The 20738-nt window shown below is 41.9% G+C and overlaps 1 protein-coding gene across 4 annotated transcripts in view; it reads right to left on the bottom strand.

Annotated features, from left to right (window-relative positions):
- LOC115134115 (inositol 1,4,5-trisphosphate receptor type 2-like) overlaps positions 1-20738 on the bottom strand; it is a 176590-nt gene that overhangs the window by 33695 nt on the left and 122157 nt on the right. For all 4 annotated transcript variants that reach the window (XM_029667772.2, XM_029667773.2, XM_029667771.2 and 1 more), the window contains exons 52-55: positions 6677-6766; positions 5381-5511; positions 4959-5124; positions 3553-3713 (exon numbers count right to left, since the gene is read on the bottom strand). In XM_029667772.2, the coding sequence (XP_029523632.1) occupies positions 3553-3713; positions 4959-5124; positions 5381-5511; positions 6677-6766 (548 nt within the window). The remainder of the gene's footprint in view (positions 1-3552; positions 3714-4958; positions 5125-5380; positions 5512-6676; positions 6767-20738) is intronic.

Raw genomic sequence — 20738 nt, 5'->3', positions numbered from 1 at the left:
GCAGTACACCTGCTGGTTCTGTGCTCACTGTGATGAATCTCACACACACACACACACACACACACACACACACTTCAGAAAGTATTTAGACCTTCACCTTTTCCACATTTTGTTACGTTATGGCCTTATTCTAAAATTAATTAAAAACGTTTTTTTTCCTCTTATCAATCTACACACAATACCCCCTAACAGGTTTTTATATATTTTTGCACAAAATAAAACTGAAATATCACATTTACATACGTTTTCAGACTCTTTACTCAGTACTTTGTTGAAGCACCTTTGGCAGCGATTACAGCCTCGAGTCTTCTTGGGTATGATGCTACAAGCTTGGCACACCTGTATTTGTGGAGTTTCTCCCAATCTTCTCTGCAGATCCTCTCAAGCTCTGTCAGTTTGGATGGGGAGTGTTGCTGCACAGCTATTTTCAGGTCTCTCCAGAAACGTTCGATCTGGTTCAAGTCTGGGACACTTCACTCAAGGACATTCAGAGATTTGTCCCCGAAGCCAATCCTGCATTGTCTTGGCTGTGTGCGTAGGGGCGTTGTCCTGTTGGAAGGTGAATCTAAGCACTCTGTAGCAGGTTTTCATCAAGGATCTCTCTGTACTTTGCCCCATTCATCTTTCCCTCAACCCTGACTAGTCTCCCAGTCCCTGCCACTGAAAAACATCCCCACAGCATGATGCTGCCACCACCATGCTTCACCCTAGGGATGTTACCAGGTTTCCTCCAGACGTGACGCTTGGCATTCAGACCAAAAGTTTAATCTTGGTTACATCAGACCAGAGAATCTTGTTTCTCATGGTCTGAGAGTCCTTTAGGTGCCTTTTGGTAAACTCCAAGCCTGGTTGTCATGTGCCTTTTACTGAGGAGTGGCTTCTGTCTGGCCACACTACCATAAATTACTGATTGGTGGAGTGCTGCAGAGATGGTTGTCCTTCTGGAAGGTTCTCCCATTTCCACAGAACTCTGGAGCTCTGTCAGAGTGACCATCGGGTTCTTGGTCACCTCCCAAGAACCCATTTAACTTCTTATGGTATAGGGGACGGTAGCGTCCCACTTGGCCAAATACCAGGGAAAATGCAGCGAGGCAAATTCAAATAAATTGATATAAAAATCAAACTTTCATTAAATCACACATGTAAGATACTCAATTAAAGCTACGCTCGTTGTGAATCCAACCAACATGTCAGATTTTAAAAAGCTTTTCGGCGAAAGCATAAGAAGCTATTATCTGATGATAGCACAACAGTAAACAAAGAGGGTAGCATATTTCAACCCTGCAGGCGCTACACAAAACACAGAAATAAAATATTAAACAAGCCTTACCTTTGACGAGCTTCTTTTGTTGGCACTCCAATATGTCCCATAAACATCACAATTGGTCCTTTTGTTCTATTAATTCCGTCCATATATATCCAAAATGTCCATTTATTTGACGCGTTTGATCCAGAAAAAAAAAGCTTCCAAAATGCACAACGTCACTACAAAATATTTCAAAAGTTGCCTATAAACTTTGCCAAAATATTTCAAACTTCTTTTGTAATACAATTTTAGGTATTTTTAAACGCTAATAATCGATCAAATTGAAGACGGGTCTATCTGTTTTCAATAGAGGACGAGCAGAAACTAGCGCTACTTTTCAAGTCTTGGCCAACTCTCAACAGCGTTACCCTTTTCCAGGACGGCCCTACTTCTTCATTGCACAAATGAATAACCTCAACCAAATTCCAAAGACTGGTGACATCCAGTGGAAGCGGTAGGAACTGAAAACAAGTTCCTAAGAAATATTGTTTGCCAATCAGAACTCAGTGAACAGACAGAGACCTAAAAAAAAAGAAGTCTGAACGGTTAGTCCTCGGGGTTTTGCATGCTACATAAGTTCTGTTATACTCAGACATGATTCAAACAGTTTTAGAAACTGTTTTCTATCCAAATCTACTAATAATATGCATATCTTATATTCTTGGCATGAGTAGCAGGAAGTTGAAATTGGGCACGCTATATATCTAAAAGTGAAAATACTGCCCCCTATACCTTAAGAAGTTAAGGAACCCATTTTCGTTTTGTCATTGTGGGGTATTGTGTGTATATTGATGAGGATAAAAAAAATGTAATACATTTTAGAATAAGGCTGTAATGTAACAAAATGTGGAAAAAGTCAAAGGGTCTGAATACTTTCCGAATGCACTGTAACCATGCAACACACACACACACACACACAACAGGATTCTGCCAAACACAGTGCTTATATGCCCTACATAAAAAGATTCACCATGAAGTCACCATGCACTAGTACCTTGGACTGACTGGCCGTCAGAAGAGGGCGCATCACTTGTATAAAACATGTTCAAATAGATCCAGTTGTCAATTATGTTATGGAAATCTGCATTGTTATACAATTATCCCTGATCTCCCATTATGTCGTAATGTAAATCACCACAATGATGTTTAAATCCATGAACCTCTTGGCAACCATCTAAAACACCTTTTGGTAACCCGTTACTTAAAGCATCCAGCTATAATGCTTTATAACATCTTATAATCATGTATGAGCTTTTATGTTTTATAACAAGGCATATCATACGTTAAGTATCTCTTTGTTTCAACGTTTGAACAGATTCAAAATCGCTGGTAGTAGTCAGAATCATTATGAGATGATTATAAGGAATTATGAGGGGGATATTCATGCTCATGACAAGCCTAACGATGCATCATAATACCTACCCAATACATAAAAGCTCCTCTGTATGGCTTCTTTTCCAGACAGGTTGCAGCACTCATTACAGTGAGCTGATGCCTCCACCCTTTATATTACTGTATCACACTACTACAACCCTGGAGGGGAGAAGGTCTGAGTATCACAGTACTACAACCCTAGAGGGGAGAAGGCCCGAGTATCACAGTACTACAACCCTAGAGGGGAGAAGGGGCGAGTATCACAGTACTACAACCCTAGAGGGGAGAAGGGGCGAGTATCACAGTACTACAACCCTAGAGGGGAGAAGGTCTGAGTATCACAGTACTACAACCCTAAATGGGTGAAGGTCCGAGTATAATAGTAACAGTCACTAGTTTCTGTGAAACCTGAGAGAAGTACTGCACTGTAGCTTTATAACCAAGTCTGAGAAGATAATTAAAAGGAGATTAAGAGAGAAGAAAGGGAGACTGATGCTGGGCAGGGGGAAGGGGGAGGGGTGAGGCTCAGTCACGTTTTGGGTGTTTTTTTTCTCTCTTTTTTTGGCTGAGTCTGCTGCAGAGGCTGGGGGTTCACAGTCACACTAGAACACCGTGTCTGGCTGCTGAGGACAAAGATGAGGAGGAGGAACACACACTTTGAGACGCTATGGCTACTGCATACACATACACTGTCAGGACAAACTTAGTGTTTGTGTGTGCAAGGAGTGTGAATTTAACGTTCCAACACGGTTCTCACATTCAGCGTAGGGGCTCAAATATAAAATCCTGACTTATCATTGCATCACCAGTACCTTGGTGATAAAACACACAAGACATGTGTAGAGCATGGAGGTAGCGAATTAACTACCCACCTTGATCATCTGGGCCACGTAGCTCTCGGGGCCAGTGTACTCCGTGGGGTCCTTCACCCTCACCAGAACCAGGAAGTACAGGTAGTGCCACATGTTGTGTTCCGACCTGATGTGCTCCTCAAATGACACGGTCTTGTTGTCAAACTTATCCCTCTCCAACCCTGAGAGAGGTGAAACATTACTTATACACTCTGATAACAACAATTAACTTCAGTCTTTCTTTGGTGTTCTTAACCATATTTTAGAGCCTCCATCCTGTCTTACTGTATATCTACAGCAAATATTAATGTCTAATATCTACAAGCACAATATAGCTAGTTCGATTTCTTTCTAACATTCCAAGACAGTGGAATGGGATTGCTACCAAAGAAAGAAATTTACTGTAGAATGACACTATTTACTGAATTTTCATCATGATGATACAAAACCCCCCACAGTTTCACGCAGAAGGGTAACAAACAAAGCAACAGAACTGTACTATTTGTATTTCTCTGCTATGTACAGTTATGTAGTGCTTTGTACAGTTATGTAGTGCTATGTACAGTTATGTAGTGCTATGTACAGTTATGTAGTGCTATGTACATTTGTGTAGTGCTATGTACATTTGTGTAGTGCTTTGTACAGTTGTGTAGTGCTTTGTACAGTTATGTAGTTCTTTGTACAGTTATGTAGTGCTTTGTACAGTTATGTAGTGCTATGTACAGTTATGTAGTGCTATGTACAGTTATGTAGTGCTTTGTACAGTTATGTAGTGCTTTGTACAGTTATGTAGTGCTTTGTACAGTTATGTAGTGCTTTGTACAGTTATGTAGTGCTTTGTACAGTTATGTAGTGCTTTGTACATTTTATGTAGTGCTTTGTACAGTTTAGTGCTTTGTACAGTTATGTAGTGCTTTGTACAGTTATGTAGTGCTTTGTACAGTTATGTAGTGCTTTGTACAGTTATGTAGTGCTTTGTACAGTTATGTAGTGCTATGTACAGTTATGTAGTGCTTTGTACAGTTATGTAGTGCTTTGTACAGTTATGTAGTGCTTTGTACAGTTATGTAGTGCTTTGTACAGTTATGTAGTGCTTTGTACAGTTATGTAGTGCTATGTACAGTTTTGTAGTGCTTTGTACAGTTTTGTAGTGCTTTGTACAGGTATGTAGTGCTTTGTACAGTTATGTAGTGCTTTGTACAGTTATGTAGTGCTTTGTACAGTTATGTAGTGCTATGTACAGTTATGTAGTGCTAGCTATGTACAGTTTTGTACAGTTATGTAGTGCTTTGTACAGTTATGTAGTGCTATGTACTGTTATGTGGTGCTCTAGTGCTGTATAGTGCCATGTAGTTCTACGTAGTGCTACATAGTGTTATGTAGTGCTATGTGGAGTTATGAAGTGCTATGTAGGGCTGTGTACCCACCACAGATGAAGCAGGTGGTCTTCAGTATCTCCTCTTTCCTCTGCTTCTCGCTCCTCAGGTCGGCGAAAGTATCGATGATGACGCCGAAGATGAGGTTGAGGACGATGATGATGACAATAAAGAAGAACAGTAGGTCATACACCACACGGGCCGCAAACAGAGGATCCTGGGTAACGAGAGGACCAGTGGAATATTCATCAGCATCCTCATGAAAAGTTGTATCACTATACACGTCATCATACTCAGCATGGTCATCATCAGCATCCCAATGAATACCATTATCATAAACATCATCATGAAAAAGATTTGGCCTTTTGTTTTCTATATTTTTTGTAAAACAAACAGTCAATCCATCCTCCCATCCATCAATTACTGGCTGACTGGTTCATTGATCAACTGATTGATTGTACCAGGTCACTCACGTCTTTGGAAGGCTTCCTCAGCACGTCTCCTACTCCCCCTCCGTTCCTCAGGCCCTGGTTCAGCACCGTCACGATACACATCAGCAGAGTGTCACACACACGCTCCGTCCCATCGTCCTCCTCCACCATCACTGGACACAAAAATAGTGTACGAAACTAATGATAAATGTACACAACGGTAGTAGTGTCCTAGATCTTCCTGACAATGAGTGACACGTTTATAATTCAAAAACATTCTGACAAAATTCTAAAACTTGCACAGGTTGAAATCCCTTCACAATAGTAGATGTAGGACTTCAACACAGGATGAAAGGGTTTAAACACATGGGATGATGTGACCCCTCTACGTGACAGAAATAAATGAGAGGGTGAAACATAGCCAGAGATGGAGGGATAGAAATAGCATAGAGAGAAGTGAAGGTTAGAACAGGTGTAGAGGCCCCTGAAGTGCTTGTGATCCATGGACACACACTGGGCTGGAGAACAAAGATGAGTACGATGAGTCATCCCCTCTGCTTCTCCCTCTCCAGGATGCTGCTTTAACATCCTGCCTCTAACACCCTGTCTCGACACCCTTCCTCAGCGTGGAACCTTCCAGAGGCTAACTGACTAGAGAGAGTAGCCAACACTTCACATTTACACAGCTCCCCGAACAGGAACACAACTAGAGGGCTACTGAACATGAAGGACTGAGAACTGACTGAACTAGCCATGTCCTGATTAAGAACCCCTGTTACAGCACATTGAGTTTGGGGATCCATGTGCAAAATGCTGTTAGATAAAACATTCATGATAAGGACAAGTGGTTGGCAGTTCATATCACATGGCCTCAAAAAAAAAGAGTGATAGAGGTGATAGGTAGGATAGAAAGTGCTGAAAGAGCAGAGGACCGGATTCAAACCCATGTTCGCTACGGTACATTGTACATATGCTCCAGAGGCAGCGGCTATAGACCACTAAGATCTGCCCAGACCACACACACAGTGTAGCCTAGTGGTTAGAGCGTTGGACTAGTAACCAAAAGGTTGCAAGTTCAAATCCCGAGCTGATAAGGTACAAATCTGTCGTTCTGCCCCTGAACAGGCAGTTACCCCACTGTTCCTAGGCAGTCATTGAAAATAAGAATTTGTTCTTAACTGACTTGCCTAGTTAAATAAAGGTTTAAAAAAATGGACATTGAGAGTTCTAAAGCCTGCTGCATTGTCAATTATACACAGAGGAAAATGCTAATGAGACAAAGGCAGAAAACCTTTTAAGGGGGTCATTGTAGAGACTTAGGTGTTGATAATAACTTACTGGTGACAGACGTGGGTAAGTAGCCTGGGCAGCCGTCCTTCAAACACTTGTCGGAGGGAGCCTGGCCATCTTTTAGTGTTTCCAGTTTCCCTAAAAAGCAGGAAAATAAGCAAGTCCAACTGAAAACAAAATAATAGGACAGTATACAGAAATAATTTTGCGTAGGTTACTATAGAAAAGACGCTTGAAGGTTCTCATCAATATTTCATAATCTATAAACGTTATTAAAAAGGTTGCAGAAAAACAAGGAGCAGACATGCCCCTTTTGTCATGGAGGATAGAGCCAGTCATGATAGACTCAACATGAGTCACATTCGCAGTAGTTGCGTATCCAGCACATAACAGCAGATGCAGGCCGGTGGCTATGTGTGTTTTAAAATACTGACATTTCAACAGGCCCTTCATATCCTTTTCAACGGTGCTTGACTGTGATAATGAGAGACATGCAGAGTCGAGAGGTCCACACCTGGGCTGGAGAGTCACGACCAGGGACACTTGAGACCATAACAGGGAGTAAGGAAGCTGGGGAGATGAGGCAGGGTGCTCCCCCCTCCTATTCACTACTAAAACATAACGCTGTCACAACATTATAAATAGGTTGTGAGAAGGCTGGTTATGACATTGCGCATGTAAACGTGGTCAAAGTAGTCTGGATATTAGCTCATGGTCATTCTTTAAAAGCAACTTCCTCTCCATTTTAGATAAGCATGCTCCGTACAAAAAATGCAGAACCAAGAACAGATACAGCCCTTGGTTCACTCCAGACCTGACTGCCCTCGACCAGCACAAAAACATCCTGTGGCGGACTGCAATAGCATCGAAGAGTCCCCGTGATATGCAACTGTTCAGGGAAGTCAGGAACCAATACACGCAGTCAGTCAGGAAAGCTAAGGCCAGCTTCTTCAGGCAGAAGTTTGCATCCTGTAGCTCCAACTCCAAAAAGTTCTGGGACACTGTGAAGTCCATGGAGAACAAGAGCACCTCCTCCCAGCTGCCCACTGCACTGAGGCTAGGTAACACGGTCACCACCGATAAATCCATGATTATCGAAAACTTCAATAAGCATTTCTCAACGGCTGGCCATGCCTTCCGCCTGGCTTCTCCAACCTCGGCCAACAGCTCCCCCCCCCCAGCTCCTCGCCCAAGCCTCTCCAGGTTCTCCTTTACCCAAATCCAGATAGCAGATGTTCTGAAAGAGCTCCAAAACCTGGACCCGTACAAATCAGCTGGGCTTGACAATCTGGACCCTCTATTTCTGAAACTATCCGCCGCCATTGTCGCAACCACTATTACCAGCCTGTTCAACCTCTCTTTCATATCGTCCGAGATCCCCAAGGATTGGAAAGCTGCCGCAGTCATCCCCCTCTTCAAAGGGGGAGACACCCTGGACCCAAACTGTTACAGACCTATATCCATCCTGCCCTGCCTATCTAAGGTCTTCGAAAGCCAAGTCAACAAATAGGTCACTGACCATCTCGAAACCCACCACACCTTCTCCGCTGTGCAATCTGGTTTCCGAGCCGGTCACGGGTGCACCTCAGCCACACTCAAGGTACTAAACGATATCATAACCGCCATCGATAAAAGACAGTACTGTGCAGCCGTCTTCATCGACCTTGCCAAGGCCTTCGACTCTGTCAATCACCATATTCTTATCGGCAGACTCAGTAGCCTCGGTTTTTCGGATGACTGCCTTGCCTGGTTCACCAATTACTTTGCAGACAGATTCAGTGTGTCAAATCGGAGGGCATGCTGTCCGGTCCTCTGGCAGTCTCTATGGGGGTGCCACAGGGTTCAATTCTCGGGCCGACTCTTTTCTCTGTATATATCAATGATGTTGCTCTTGCTGCGGGCGATTCCCTGATCCACCTCTACGCAGACGACACCATTCTATATACTTTCGGCCCGTCATTGGACACTGTGCTATCTGACCTCCAAACGAGCTTCAATGCCATACAACACTCCTTCCGTGGCCTCCAACTGCTCTTAAACGCTAGTAAAACCAAATGCATGCTTTTCAACCGATCGCTGCCTGCACCCGCATGCCCGACTAGCATCACCACCCTGGATGGTTCCGACCTTGAATATGTGGACATCTATAAGTACCTAGGTGTCTGGCTAGCCTGCAAACTCTCCTTCCAGACTCATATCAAACATCTCCAATCGAAAATCAAATCAAGAGTCGGCTTTCTATTCCCCAACAAAGCCTCCTTCACTCACGCCGCCAAGCTTACCCTAGTAAAACTGACTATCCTACCGATCCTCGACTTCGGCGATGTCATCTACAAAATGGCTTCCAACACTCTACTCAGCAAACTGGATGCAGTCTATCACAGTGCCATCCGTTTTGTCACTAAAGCACCTTATACCACCCACCACTGTGACTTATATGCTCTAGTCGGCTGGCCCTCGCTACATATTTGTCGCCAGACCCACTGGCTCCAGGTCATCTACAAGTCCATGCTAGGAAAGCTCCGCCTTATCTCAGTTCACTGGTCACGATGGCAACACCCATCCGTAGCATGCGCTCCAGCAGGTGGATCTCATTGATCATCCCTAAACGCAACACCTCATTCGGCCGCCTTTCGTTCCAGTACTCTGCTGCCTGTGACTGGAACGAATTGCAAAAATCGCTGAAGTTGGAGACTTTTATCTCCCTCACCAACTTCAAACATCAGCTATCTGAGCAGCTAACCGATCGCTGCAGCTGTACATAGTCTATTGGTAAATAGCCCACCCATTTTCACCTACCTCATCCCCATACTGTTTTATTTATTTACTTTTCTGCTCTTTTGCACACCAATATCTCTACCTGTACATGACCATCTGATCATTTATCACTCCAGTGTTAATCTGCAAAATTGTAATTATTCGCCTACCTCATGCCTTTTGCACACAATGTATATAGACTCCCCTTTTTTTCTACTGTGTTATTGACTTGTTAATTGTTTACTCCATGTGTAACTCTGTGTTGTCTGTTCACACTGCTATGCTTTATCTTGGCCAGGTCGCAGTTGCAAATGAGAACTTGTTCTCAACTAGCCTACCTGGTTAAATAAAGGTGAAAAAAATATAAATAATAATGGTCTTGTTTATAATGGTCTTGTTTGGGATAAGCTGTTTACATGCACCTTTGATATCCTGCTCACGAGTGTCCCGGTCTCCAGAAATAAACAGAATATTCCTAATTGAAGTTCATATGGGTTAAATGGAATAGTAACTGAAATGTGGACACTGACTGTGGGCCTAAAACCTCTAACATGTAAAATAATATTAACTCGTGCAGAATTATGCATTTCTTGCAGTTCAATTATACAACAAATATTACATTTTGTCTTGGTAACAGGAGTGGAGAAATATTATTTATTTCATTGAACATCGAGAAAATGTGAATGCATGTGTAAAGTGTTATTTTTGACATTGTTATGCAAGCAGACAGTATTTCAACCACATACAGTGGGGCAAAAAAAGTATTTAGTCAGCCACCAATTGTGCATGTTCTCCCACTTAAAAAGACGAGAGAGCTTGGTTTGAAGAAATCAACTGTGGGAGCAATTATTACGAAATGGAAGACATACAAGACCACTGATAATCTCCCTCGATCTGGGGCTCCACACAAGATCTCACCCCGTGGGGTCAAAATGATCACAAGAACGGTGAGCAAAAATTCCCAGAACCACACGGGGGGACCTAGTGAATGACCTGCAGAGAGCTGGGACCAAAGTAACAAAGCCTACCATCAGTAACACACTACGCCGCCAGGGACTCAGATCCTGCAGTGCCAGACGTGTCCCCCTGCTTAAGCCAGCACATGTCCAGACCCGTCTGAAGTTTGCTAGAGAGCATTTGGATGATCAAGAAGAAGATGATCAAGAAGAAGAATGTCATATGGTCAGATGAAACCAAAATATAACTTTTTGGTTAAAACTCAACTCGTTGTGTTTGGAGGACAAAGAATGCTGAGTTGCATTCAAAGAACACCATACCTACTTTGAGGCATGGGGGTGGAAACATCGTGCTTTGGGGCTGTTTTTCTGCAAAGGGACCAGGACGACTGATCCGTGTAAAGGAAAGAATGAATGGGGCCATGTATCGTGAGATTGAGTGAAAACCTCCTTCCATCAGCAAGGGCATTGAATATGAAACGTGGCTGGGTCTTTCAGCATGGCTGAAACTGGCCTAGCCAGTCTCCAGATCTCAACCCCATAGAAAATCTTTGGAGGGAGTTGAAAGTCCGTGTTGCCCAGCAATAGCCCCAAAACATGGAGGAATGGGCCAAAATACCAGCAACAGTGTGTGAAAACCTTGTGAGGACTTACAGAAAACGTTTGACCTCTGTCATTGCCAACAAAGGGTATATAACAAAGTATTGACATAAACTTTTGTTATTGACCAAATACTTATTTTCCACCATAATTTGCAAATACATTCATAAAAAAATCCTACAATGTGATTTTCTGGATTTTTTTCCTCATTTTGTCTGTCATAGTTGATGTGTACCTATGATGAAAATTACAGGCCTCATCTTTTTAAGTGGGAGAACTTGCACAATTGGTGGCTGACTAAATACTTTTTTGCCCCACTGTATAATATGCACCCAAAACCAACTGAAGACTCATCGTTTTAATTTCCTTAAAACCGGTCAAACTGATGACATTTGGACATTTTGCACAGGAACAATCTTCCCACTGTTTTGGAGTTAGTGTTTTACTCCCCAGGCCCTAAACAAAACAGACAACTTTACTGTTGTTAACTAGATTACTAATGTATTAATTTTATTAATATAAGACATTCTGGTGAACACTATTTTATTTAGTCTTCTAGGGCAAAAAGTTATGACAGAAGAGAAGTTGCATGTATCTAACTATAGTTGACAAACAAATGGCCTACCATATGTCAGAAATTATAAGCAGAAATGTATCTAAATTAGAGGTGAAAGTAGCCTAAGACAGTAGTCTATAATGTCCAGTACGGAGTATCAGCAAAACAAATTATTATGGAATTATTATGGTGGATGGAACTGTGCAGGTAGCCTACTTTTTAAAGTGATGTTTGACAATCAGATGAAAACATCACACAATGGGATGTGTAAAATGGTCTGCAATAAACAACAGTAAATGGGATAAGATGTTTACATGACACCGTATTCCATCGAAGATCAGAATATCCCAGGCATTTTATGCAGGTTTCTCATAACTGGATTACAAACGTTTTCGGGTGACTGTGAACGGGATATGATGTTTATATGCGTCAACTCGATAATTGAGTATACCGAATAATAATGGGATATTGGTGTGCATGTAAACGTAGCCACTTGTGAGAACGTCTCAAATTGATTGGTCACATATAGTGACTTGGAGACAACTTTGTGACAACCAATTCTGTCTAATAGGGACCATGCCTGGAGCTCGTTTTCTCGTAAGAGATTCTAGTATATGCCCATCTCATAACCCTCTCTCTTCATTGCTTCAGATTGTCCCAAACATATATTTTCTTTTCAGGCACATTTCAATAAACCCAAATAATTTCTCCATTAAACAGTTTGACCCAAGCTTCACCTATGGCAAATGGACTGTGTGGTATAACACTCACATAAAGAGGTAATATGCATTATAACCCTTGATAAACGGACAAACACGATTTGAGAAAATGAACTGCAATTTAAAGAGTCTTTTAGCTGGGTCTTTTTCATTTGTCAAAAGTTGCACTAAGAATTGCAGTGCCCTCAGACAGCTCAGCCCACAGACAGAGACACAGACACACCCCCACCCCAGCCAGTTACATAAGAGAGTGCTGCGCTGCACAGCCACTGCTCCAGATTATGCAACAGGTGCACATGTGCTGGCAGGTTCTCTCCCTAAGACTGCCCGAGCGCTGTGCAAGAGCAAGAGCACGTACACACGCCCACAGACACACTCTCGCATGCATGCACTCATGCTCTGGAAAGCTCTCACACACACATAGCCAAATTGGGAACTGAAAAGGCATAGGCTATTTATTCTGCATGCAAATGTGTATTTACATACAGCGCCTTCAGAAAGTATTCTTACCTTACTACTCCACATTTCTTTCTGTTAAAGACTGAATATTATTATTATTTTTAAATTTAGCCCCCCCCCTCCAAAAAAAATGAAATACAGTGCTGGAAAAATAACCCAAACGAAGCGTTTGAGTTTAGTGAGTGCGCCAGATCAGATGCAGAAGGGATTACCAGGGACGTTCTCTTGATAAGCGTGTGAATTATACAAGTCCTGCTAAGCATTCAAAATGTAACGAGTAATTTTGGGTGTCAGGGAAAATGTATGGAGTAAAAAGTACATGATTTTCTTTAGGAATGTAGTGTAGTAAAAAGTAAAAGTTGTCAAAAATACAAATAGTAAAGTAAAGATCTCCCTTAAAACTACTTAAGTAAAAATACTTTAAAGTATTCATACCCGAGTCAATATCACCTCTGGCAATGATTACAGCTGTAAGTCTTTCTGGGTAAGAGCTTTGCACACCTGGATAGCACAATATTTGCACATTATATTTTTTTTAATTCTTCAATCTCTCAAGTTGTTTGTTGATCATTGCTAGACAGCAACTTGCCCAATTCTCCACCATTTCTCCTTCACCCAAATCCAGATAGCTGATGTTCTGAAAGAGCTGCAAAATCTGGACCCCTACAGATTAGCTGGGCTAGACAATCTGGACCCTCTATAAAAGTATCTGCCGCAATTGTTGCAACACCTATTAATAGCCTGTTCAACCTCTCTTTCGTATCATCCGAGAACCCCAAAGATTGGAAAGCTGCCGCGGACATCCTCCTCTTCAAAGGGGTAGACACTCTAGACCCAAACTGTTGCAAACTTAAATCTATTCTACCCTGCCTTTCTAAGGTCTTCGAAAGCCAAGTTAAACAGATCACCGACCATTTCAAATCCCACCGTAACTTCTCCGCTATGCAATCAGGTTTCCGAGCTGGTCATGGGTGCACCTCAGCCACGCTCAAGGTCCTAAACGATATCATAACCGCCATAGATAAGAGACAATACTGCACAGCCATAGTCATCAACCTGGCCAAGGCTTTCGGCTCTGTCAATCACTGCATTCTTATCGGCAGACTCAACAGCCTTGGTTTCTCAAATGACTGCCTCACCTGGTTCACCAACTACTTCTCTGATAGAGTCCAGTGTGTCAAATTGAAGGGCCGGTTGTCCGGACCTCTGGCAGTCTCTGGGGGTGCCACAGGGTTCAATTCTCGGGATGACTCTTTTCTCTGTATACATCAATGATGTTGCTCTTGCAGCTGGTGATCCTCTGATCCACCTCTACGCAGACGACACTATTCTGTATACTTCTGGCCCTTCTTTGGACACTGTGTTAACTAACCTGGGGCAGCAGGTAGCCTAGTGGTTAGAGAGTTGGACTAGTAACCGAAAGGTTGCAAGAATGAATCCCGAGCTGACAAGATAAAATCTGTCATTCTGCCCCTGAACAAGGCAGTTAACCCACTGTTCCTAGGCTGTCATTGAAAATACAAATTTGTCCTTAACTGACTTGCCTAGTTAAATAAAGGTCAAATAAATAAAACCTCCAGAAGAGCTTCAATGCCATACAACTCTCCTTCCATGGCCTCCAACTGTTCTTAAATGCAAGTACATTTAAATGCATGCTCTTCAACCAATCGCTGCACGCACCTGCCCGCCTGTCTAGCATCACTACTCTGGACGGTTCTGACTTAGAATATGTGGACAACTACAAATACCTAGGTGTCTGGTTAGACTGTAAACTCTCCTTCCAGACTCACATTAAGAATCTCCAATCCAAAATTAAATATAGAATTGGCTTCCTATTTCGCAACAAAGCCTCCTTCACTCATGCTTCCAAACATACTTTCATAAAACGAACTATCCGACCGATCCTTGACTTTGGCGATGTCATTTACAAAATAGCCTCCAACACTCTACTCAACAAATTGGATGCAGTCAGTCAATCACAGCCCCATCCGGTGTGTCACCAAAGCCCCATATACAACCCACCACTGCGACCTGTATGCTCTCGTTGGCTGGCACTCGCAACATATTCGTCGCCAAACCCACTGGCTCTAGATCATCTATAAGTCTTTGCTAGGTAAAGCCCCGCCTTATCTCAGCTCACTGGTCACCATAGCACCACCCAACCGTAGCACGCGCTCCAGCAGGTATATTTCACTGGTCACCCCCAAATCCAATTCCTCTTTTGGCCGCCTTTCCTTTCAGTTCTCTGCTGCCAATGACCTGAATGAATTGCAAAAATCACTGAAGCTGGAGAGTTATATCTCCCTCACTAACTTTAAGCATCAGCTGTCAGAGCAGCTTACAGATCATTGCACCGTCGTACCTCATCCCCATATTATTTTTTTCTCCTTTGCACCCCAGTAATTCTACTTGCACATCCATCTTCTGCACATCAATCACTCCTTCTTGGATATAGGGGGCGCTATTTTAATTTTTGGATGAAAAACGTTCCCGTTTTAAACAAGATATTTTGTCACGAAAAGATGCTCGACTATGCATATAATTGAAAGCTTTGGAAAGAAGACGCTGACGTTTCCAAAACTGCAAAGATATTGTCTGTGAGTGCCACAGAACTGATGTTACAGAAAAAACCCAGATAAAAATACAATCAGGAAGTGCCGCATTTTTTGAAACCGCCTCATGCCAATGACTCCTTATATGGCTGTGAAGGAGCTAGGAGTCAGCTTACGTTTTCCACGTTTTCCTCAAGGTGTCTGCAGCATTGTGACGTATTTGTAGGCATATCATTGGAAGATTGACCATAAGAGACTACATCTACCAGGTGGTCGCTTGGTGTCCTCCGTCGCAATTATTGCGTAATCTCCAGCTGCAGTATTTTTCCGTTTGCTTCTGATGAGAAGCCAACTGCCACCACTGATAGATTATCGAATAGATATGTGACAAACACCTTGAAGATTGATTCTAAACAACGTTTGCCATGTTTCTGTCGATATTATGGAGCTAATTTGGAAAAAAGTTTGGCGTTGTAAGTGACTGCATTTTCCGGTATTTTTCTTAGCCAAACGTGATGAACAAAACGGAGCTATTTCGTCTACACAAATAATATTTTTGGAAAAAATTAACATTTGCTATCTAACTGAGAGTCTCGTCATTGAAAACATCCGAAGTTCTTCAAAGGTAAATTATTTTATTTGAATGCTTTTTTTGTTTTTGTGAAAATGTTGCCTGCTGAATGCTAGGCTTAATGCTATGCTATCAATACTCTTACACAAATGCTTGTGTAGCTTTGGTTGAAATGCATATTTTGAAAATCTGAGATGACAGTGTTGTTAACAAAAGGCTAAGCATGTGTTTGAATATATTTATTTAATTTGCGATTTTCATGAATAGGAAACGTTGCGTTATGGTAATGAGCTTGAGGCTATGATTACGCTCCCGGATACGGAATTGCTCGACGCTAGAGGTTAATTATTTTGCCACTCTGGCCTATTTATTGCCTTACCTCCCTAATCTTACTACATTAATTTGCAAACACTGCATATAGACTTTTCTATTATGTTATTGACTGTACATTTGTTTATTCCATGTGTAACTCTGTGTTGTTGTATGTGTCGCACTGCTTTGCTTTATCGTGGCCAGGTCACAGTTGTAAATGAGAACTTGTTCTCAACTGGCCCACCTGGTTAAATAAAGGTGAAATAAAAAATAAAACAAAGTTAATTTCTTGGCACATTATTTGCAGTTTTACTTTAGTGCCTTATTGAAAACAGGATGTACATTTTGATGGCAATTTGCATATAGTCCAGAATGTTATGAAGAGTGATCAGATTAATTGCAATTAATTGCAAAGTCCCTCTTTGCCATGCAAATGAACTGAATCCCCCCAAAACATTTCCACTGCATTTCAGCCCTGCCACAAAAGGACCAGCTGACATCATGTCAGTGATTCTCTCGTGGACAAGGCTGGAGATCATTCTGTCATACTGATTGAGTTCAAATAACAGACTGGAAGCTTCAAAAGGAGGGTGGTGCTTGGAATCATTGTTCTTCCTCTGTCAACCATGGTTACCTGCAAGGAAACACGTGCCATCATCATTGCTTTGCACAAAAAGGGCTTCACAGGCAAGGATATTGCTGCTAGTATGATTGCACCTAAATCAACCATTTATCGGATCGTCAAGAACTTCAAGGAGAGTGGATCAATTGTTGGGAAGAAGGCTCCAGGGCGCCCAAGAAAGTCCAGCAAGCGCCAAGACTGTCTCCTAAAGTTGATTCAGCTGCGGGATCGGGGCACCACCAGTACAGAGCTTGCTCAGGAATGGCAGCAAGCAGGTGTGAGTGCATCTGCACGCACATTGAGGCGAAGACTTTTGGAGGATGGCTTGGTGTCAAGAAGGGCAGCAAAGAAGCCACTTCTCTCCAGGAAAGACATCAGGGACAGACTGATATTCTGCAAAGGGTACAGGGATTGGACTGCTGAGGACTGGGGTAAAGTCATTTTCTCTGATGAATCCCCTTTAGGATTGTTTGGGGCATCCGGAAAAAAGCTTATCCAGAGAAGACAAGGTGAGTGCTTCCATCAGTCCTGTGTCATGCCAACAGTAAAGCATCCTGAGAACATTCATGTGGTGGGGTTGCTTCTCAGCCAATGGAGTGGGCTCACTCACAATTTTGCCTAAGAACACAGCCATGAATAAAGAATGGTACCAACACATCCTCCGAGAGCAACTTCTCCCAACCAACCAGGAACAGTTTGGTGACGAACAATGCCTTTTCCAGCATGATGGACCACCTTGCCATAAGGCAAGTGTGATAACTAAGTGGCTCGGGGAACAAAACATCAATATTTTGGGTCCATGGCCAGGAAACTCCCCAGATCTTAATCCCATTGAGAACTTGTGGTCAATCCTAAAGAGGCGGGTGGACAAAAGAAAACCCACAGATTCTGACAAACTCCAAGCATTGATTATGCAAGATTGGGCTGCCATCAGTCAGAATGTGGCCCAGAAGTTAATTGACAGCATGTCAGGGTGGATTGCAGAGGTCTTGAAAAAGAATGGTCAACACTGCAAAGATAGGCTCTTTGCATCAACGACATGTAATTGTCAATAAAAGCCTTTGACACTTATGGAATGCTTGTAATTATACTTCAGTATTCCATAGTAACATCTGACAAAAATATCTAAAGACACAGAGGCAGCAGACCTGTGAAAATGTATATTTGTGTCATTGTCAAAACTTTTGGCACGACAGTATGTTTTGAAATATTTCTTTTCTGTACAGAGCTTCCTTCTTTTCACTCTGTCATTTAGGTTAGTATTGTCGATTAACTACAATGGTGTTGTCATGACGTTGGCCTGTGGGTGAGGTTTATGACACCCCCAAAAATACCTCTCTCCCTTTCCTCTCTCGACTCTACAGTAGGACTCTTGAAAAGCCTTTGTTAAGCATAGAGAGTCTGGGAACATCAAAAGGTGGGGGGAAAGGAACCATATTTCGGTAATCCAACCAGCTGAAAATATGCGTTGGTACTAAATGAAAATGATGCCAGATCAGTTGATGTCTGAGACATTATTACTGATGTTAGGACGACAAACTGTATCTTGGAAAGTCTACAAATTATAGTTATCAGATTCACATGGAATTGTTGTGCAATTTAAATGTTTAAATATGAAACTATTTGTGAAAAGATTAAATGTAATTTTGCTTCTTAATGAGAGAACGGTTTGTCATAGAGTAAAATATGCTCAACTCAGTGGCCCTGCCCATGTGAACAGACAATGGTTATAAACTATGAAACACGCCCTTCTCTCGCCTCCTATATAAAGCCCTTGACGAAAACGTAACTTTGTGTTCCGAGGACGACGGTCCCCACGTTGAAAGGGCTCATATAATAACCTAGGGAAATTAGCATCGAATTTCAACGTGAAGATGACGATCAACACACCGAAAGGATGTATTTTGACTATACCAGCAAGAATATAGCATGAGCTAAAAGTATTGCAACTTGGTATGAACATTGAACTCTTACTCACTCCAGAAGTGATACCTCCTAGCCATTGAGTTAGCAGCGGCCGCTGTAAACGTGGGCTAGGAAAGGACGGACGACGTATCCAGTCTACCACACAACGACAATACTACAACGTATTCAGTTCACCACCAGAGACACTATTCAAAGGACAAGGAAGATCTCTTTTGGGCAACACAGTCTTCCATCTATAACCAACCTATTGAAGCGCAGTTCAGAGTAAATATTTATTGCATTTTCCTTTTCCAAATGGGCGGTTATTTAGAATGCATAAGATTCTGTATTTATGATTGCATAGCTTCTCCCTTTGTTCTTCAGTCCTCCCTCGCTTTCATTCAAGCCCAACCTCCTCTCTTTGTGTAACCAGCCGTCATACGTTTTCTTGTAGGACATAATTAGTAAGTGGATCAATGTATGATCCATTCTGTGTTTATGTAATTCTGTGTGATTATTTAGGTATTTAGTATATAAATAATTAAACCAAAGTTTGTATTGCTGATTCAACTTGTTAGCCAGGGTTCGTGAAGATAACCAAGAATTCTACAATGTTCAGATGAGACGTGAAAGATTACCAGGTCTTTAAGAGTTTATTCAGAAGATAACAGCTCTAAACATTATTTTGTGGTGTCCCGACTTTCTAGTTAATTACATTTACATGATTAGCTTAATCAGGTAATATTAATTACGGAGAAAGGATTTTATAGAATAGCATGTCATATCACGTAATCCTGCATAGCCAAAGACACGAAACTGCCATGTAGCTAACATGCTTCTATAACAAGTCTATAACATGAGCTGCTCAGTATGTGTAGATAATCCTTTCTACCACAGCTTTTTTGAACGATATCATGAATAACTGCAGTGCTGCCCTGAATTTAACAGACACTATTGACAAAGATCAGTGGGAAAAGGTTGGGATGGACTACTTACTGGTGGACGATGGTGCAATGCTGACTCTGACAATGATGAAATCCCTGATTTTGGTAAAAACATCTTCACTGAACCAGGGTCAAAGTCTTCTGATGACAGTGATGGCGAAGAAATGGCGATCAACAGTGTTGTTGTCACGAAGATGTTGACCAAGTTTTGAAATCAGTAGAATGCCCGGTGGAAGCAGAGTATGATAGTTAAGGAGCTAGAGAAAAGCATGTTGTTTGATTGCAAATATGTGGAGGTAGTCAAAAAGAGAACACAGAAAGCTGTTGTATAAAACACCTGTCTCCGGATTACATCTTCAAACTAAGGGCAACCATGATATCCGTGACAGAGAGGGAGAAGTGTTCATCCATGTATACGGGTAAGAGTCTAGCTAGCTACACTTTCAGATATTATACATATCTAATTTGTCACAAAATCATTTTCATTGCAAGTTAAAGTGTACTGTTAGCTGGCTGGCTCGCACGTTAACGTTACTTGTATGATCTGATTAGTAATATCTCAGAAATCCATTGCATTGCTAATTATAAGGTCATCTGTACATGTCTAGACAATAGTCACCCATCCACTTAGCTAGATGTGGCTGAGGGGTAAATTTAAATTTTATTTGATATAGTGTGTGTTTACCAGAGATGGTAATGTGAAGAAAAACATGAAGTGCACCAAAGTCAGATTAGGATATAGGCCAAGGACCAGATAAAGCGTATTTTTTCCTAATACTTACACCACTTTTAGTCTTGAAATATTTGGTTGTTTACTACACTACCTTACTCACACTGTTTAGCACATGGCCTCACATGCAAATCCTTAAAGAGATGGGTGGGGCTAAGGCTTAAGAGGGTGTGAAAGACACTGAATGGGTGAAGACAAAGAGCTCTCCAGTAGGTATACCAAAACATTCAAGGACTATTTTCTCAAAAGTGGGGTTCCAACTTTATCAACTTTCAAAGCAGAATTACTCCCATTACTCCTCACCTGCAGTGTATGACATACAATTTGCTAGCTCTGAGATTACTTTTATCCAATGTAAAAAACACAATTTCAAATTGAGCTAAATAGAGCCGGTCGGTCACAAATGTGGAAAAAGTCAATGGGTGTG

Source organism: Oncorhynchus nerka, linkage group LG9a, assembly GCF_034236695.1.
Source record: "Oncorhynchus nerka isolate Pitt River linkage group LG9a, Oner_Uvic_2.0, whole genome shotgun sequence".
In the NCBI taxonomy this organism is placed as follows: domain Eukaryota; kingdom Metazoa; phylum Chordata; class Actinopteri; order Salmoniformes; family Salmonidae; genus Oncorhynchus; species Oncorhynchus nerka.
The sequence above is the reverse complement of the archived record's forward strand: the minus strand, read 5'-3'. Positions and strand labels throughout refer to the sequence as shown.